The 3,465-nt window shown below is 30.8% G+C and overlaps 1 protein-coding gene across 1 annotated transcript in view; it reads right to left on the bottom strand.

The window, feature by feature from the left end:
* Positions 1 to 1,406: 1,406 nt before the first annotated feature.
* LOC105619346 (tryptophan 5-hydroxylase 1) overlaps positions 1,407 to 3,465 on the bottom strand; it is a 7,618-nt gene continuing 5,559 nt past the window's right edge. Inside the window, exons 7-12 of the mRNA XM_012200866.1 lie at positions 2,917 to 3,015; positions 2,672 to 2,718; positions 2,453 to 2,588; positions 2,171 to 2,297; positions 1,876 to 2,105; positions 1,407 to 1,746 (exon numbers count right to left, since the gene is read on the bottom strand). Coding sequence (XP_012056256.1) covers positions 1,407 to 1,746; positions 1,876 to 2,105; positions 2,171 to 2,297; positions 2,453 to 2,588; positions 2,672 to 2,718; positions 2,917 to 3,015 — 979 coding nt within the window. The remainder of the gene's footprint in view (positions 1,747 to 1,875; positions 2,106 to 2,170; positions 2,298 to 2,452; positions 2,589 to 2,671; positions 2,719 to 2,916; positions 3,016 to 3,465) is intronic.

The following is a 3,465-nucleotide window of genomic DNA, read 5'->3' as shown; positions in this document are numbered from 1 at the left end:
CGTTACGTTACGTTAATATAGTACGTATACGTAAGTTAATTTACGTTAGTATATATATATATATATATATATATATACAATTATTTTTTTATAATTTTATTTTTTATAAAGAAGTAATTTATTTCCTAAAATTTAAAAACGAAAACAGATGATGAATTAAATTCTGGGTAGAATTTCTTCTTGTCTTGAAATAAGAAAAAATGGAAAAAAAATTTATCCAGAATTTTGTATTCAAAATTTTTGTACTTTGCATAAATAAATATGCGTATGATAAATTCTTGATATCATTATTTAATTGTCGATATCGGTAAAAATTTTAAATTCTCGAAAATCAGCAAATCTAAACATAATGCAACTCTAAATATTCCTTGAACAAGAGAAATGTTTTTTACTTAAATTTATTTATTTTTTACTAATAATAAAATTTTATTAGAAAAAATTGAAGCAAAATTCAAATGATGAAAAAAAATGGAAATTTATTAAAACATTAATCATCATTTATTAGAATAATTTATTAGAATAATTAAACATTATATTTATTTCATGGATTAGAGAGGCTTAAATACAAATTATTGTATTTTATATTTATAATTTTTAAAACTAAAAATTAATAAAATTTAAGATCTAAATCAGAAATGATTGATTGTTCAATATCGAATCAATACTGATTCAACATCGTTCAAATTAATCATATTGATTCAATGTCGAGCGACTAATCATTTCTGGCTGAGAAATAATGAAGATGAATAGAATATAAGTTGAATAGGAAGATTTTTATTATCTTTGCACATTTTTTAATCTCACACAATGTATCTCGATAATATTCTACATAACATATTATTCGTACATTTAATAGAAACAGAATCAAAGTATTTATATTATAATATGTGAAAAGATTAAAAGATACATTTAAAAGTGTTGAATGTATAATGTAGAATGACTACTGAAAATTTAATGCCTATAAAATTTTCCTTTTTATTTTTTGAAGAGAGAAGCTTCTGCTCAAAGATCATTATGTTCTCTATATTATTACATAAACAGTTAACATTTCAATCTATTATTCACATTAAAACGTATTCTAAAATAAGATGATTTAACTATAATACGATGTTTATATTTTCTTTTCTATTCGAATCTAATAGAGATTATTTGTTATCAATAAATTATTTATTCTTAGGTTAACGAACTGGATAAATAAAGATGGTCTTTTCTTTAATCCATCTATTTTACGCAACAGTACGTTTTTTAACATTTTATAAGTTCGCGCTTCAAAATAATTATATTTTTGGATTATTGTATATGACTATATGTATATAATTGTAGATCTTCATGTAAGACAGAGATTTCTAGGCATTACTAGGCATGACTAGACATTACTAGGCATGCGATATTAAGGACGATGTCACTTAATTCTTCATAGTAACATCTTTATTATCATAATGTGATTGCTGATCTTGAGGATGAGTTTCCTCGGCGTTGGGACTGTTATCTTGATCATCGCTATCCGAGGACGAATTATCATGCGTCATGTCGATGCCATGTGTTAGCAGGCTCGTTATTCTTTCGACATCGACAGTATCATCCTGCTCATGAATCTTTTTCAGGGCGTTCGATACTATGCATAGATCACCTCGCAACTCGCTAACCACTGCTGAAATCTTTTGGGCATCCGTCAACACTTCCACCGATTGAGTATACGGATTGTACCGTATCCCGAAGGGTCGTTGAATCTGATTAGCAAACGCGCTGGAGAACATAAGCGGCAATATAGTAGCAACATGAAAGATATATTTTCTTTACTTTGAATGTAAAAAGAAGGGGAATGATAGGCAAAAACCAGTGAAATGTAAAGACATAAAAAAAGAAGATAATCACCGCATTTTTTCCTTTGCCTCTTCTATGCTATCCGTATAGTAATACGCATTCTGAAACGCTGTGATGATGCATTCCTGCTTACAAGTGATGTCCGGTTCGAATCTCATGGTTTTCTCGGGGGTGGTAACAGCATGTCTTAATTCTGCCACCGATGATAATAATCCGGCCCCATAAACGCGTAACATACCATCTTGCTTACACAAACCGAACTCCACCGTGAAGAAATACAGCTGGAAAGACAGAAGTCGAATGCGTGGAAGAAAAAAGAAATATTTTTCTATATTTGAAGACTTACGGTTGCCAGTTTGTCTATATCTTCATCGGACGCGCCGAGAGAAGCCAGACCGAGTTCTTGAGAAAATTGTGCGAAGCTTGGATTCGCAAGCAGCGGCATGTGGCCCAATAATTCATGGCAGCAATCTCTGCAAATTGCGCAATATTGCAATTGTTTTAAAATGTCGATAGCAGCGAAGGAAAGAATGATTTAGGAGTTTTATTTCATCATCAATGTTTGTATTTTGGTCTTATACAGTATATTGTTTGATCTTTTATAAAGAACGTTTATAGAGAAGCTTACGGCTCTGGCGTATAAAATGGATCGGAAGAGTGTCGAATGTATTGCGTGCAATGAAACACTCGGAAAGCGAGGCCGGAGAGGAAATCTCGCGGTGTCAGATAACCTGCGACTGGGCGAAGTTGAAATCCTGTCGTTCCTGCAGATATATCGATTCTTGTTTAAACAAGTTATTATTACTTCCGCGAAATAACAGATTAATTACGTAATAGTTTTACTCACGTTTCAGGAAAACGTTTATATCCTGCAGTTGTGGTATGTTGTCTTCTCTAATTGAAAGATAAAAATATCGAATATTTTTTATGCTACTTCTGTAAATTGATATTTCGCTTTATTTATTAAAAAAAATATATTTTTAAATATAAGTTATTTTTGAAAATGCACATGCATTTTTTGGATATTGATAATTATTAATTTTTTAAATGTAATTATGGACAAATTTCGTATTAAATATTTGCTAGATGTACCTGTATCCACAATACTTGACTAGCTTCGGCCAATTTTCCAAATATTCCTTACACGCGTATTTTTGATAGAGTTGATGCAGTTCGCGGAAAACGGTTCCCCTAAGACACATAAATTAGCAATTTTGTTATATTTTACAATCTTTTTACATTTCGATAATATTGTTACGTTTAATTTGTTTATCTTTGCAATATATTTCAGTATACTTTTTTTATAATTAGCTGATTATTATTAAAGCATTATTAAACAATAAATGAATTACATTAAATTGTTCAAACGTTTGGCTTTTACCGAAAAGCTTTCGTTTTAATTAAATTTGCTGAAGCGATAATGTTTGCTATATGCGTCACTGCATTTAAGTCAGAGAGATTGCATTAGCTGAGTTGCTCCTCTATCTCTTCTCACGCTGAGGGTAAATCAAATTGACGCAATTAAGGGTGCATTCAGCGTGTGCCAATCTTACTTCGATTCGTACTTTACAAAGAGACACATGAAGAAAGAGAGAGAGAGAGAGAGAGAGAGAGAGAGAGAGAGAGAGAGAGTGGTAGGGG

The sequence above is a fragment of the Atta cephalotes genome, assembly GCF_000143395.1.
Source record: "Atta cephalotes unplaced genomic scaffold scaffold00021, whole genome shotgun sequence".
Classification (NCBI taxonomy): domain Eukaryota; kingdom Metazoa; phylum Arthropoda; class Insecta; order Hymenoptera; family Formicidae; genus Atta; species Atta cephalotes.
The sequence above is the reverse complement of the archived record's forward strand: the minus strand, read 5'-3'. Positions and strand labels throughout refer to the sequence as shown.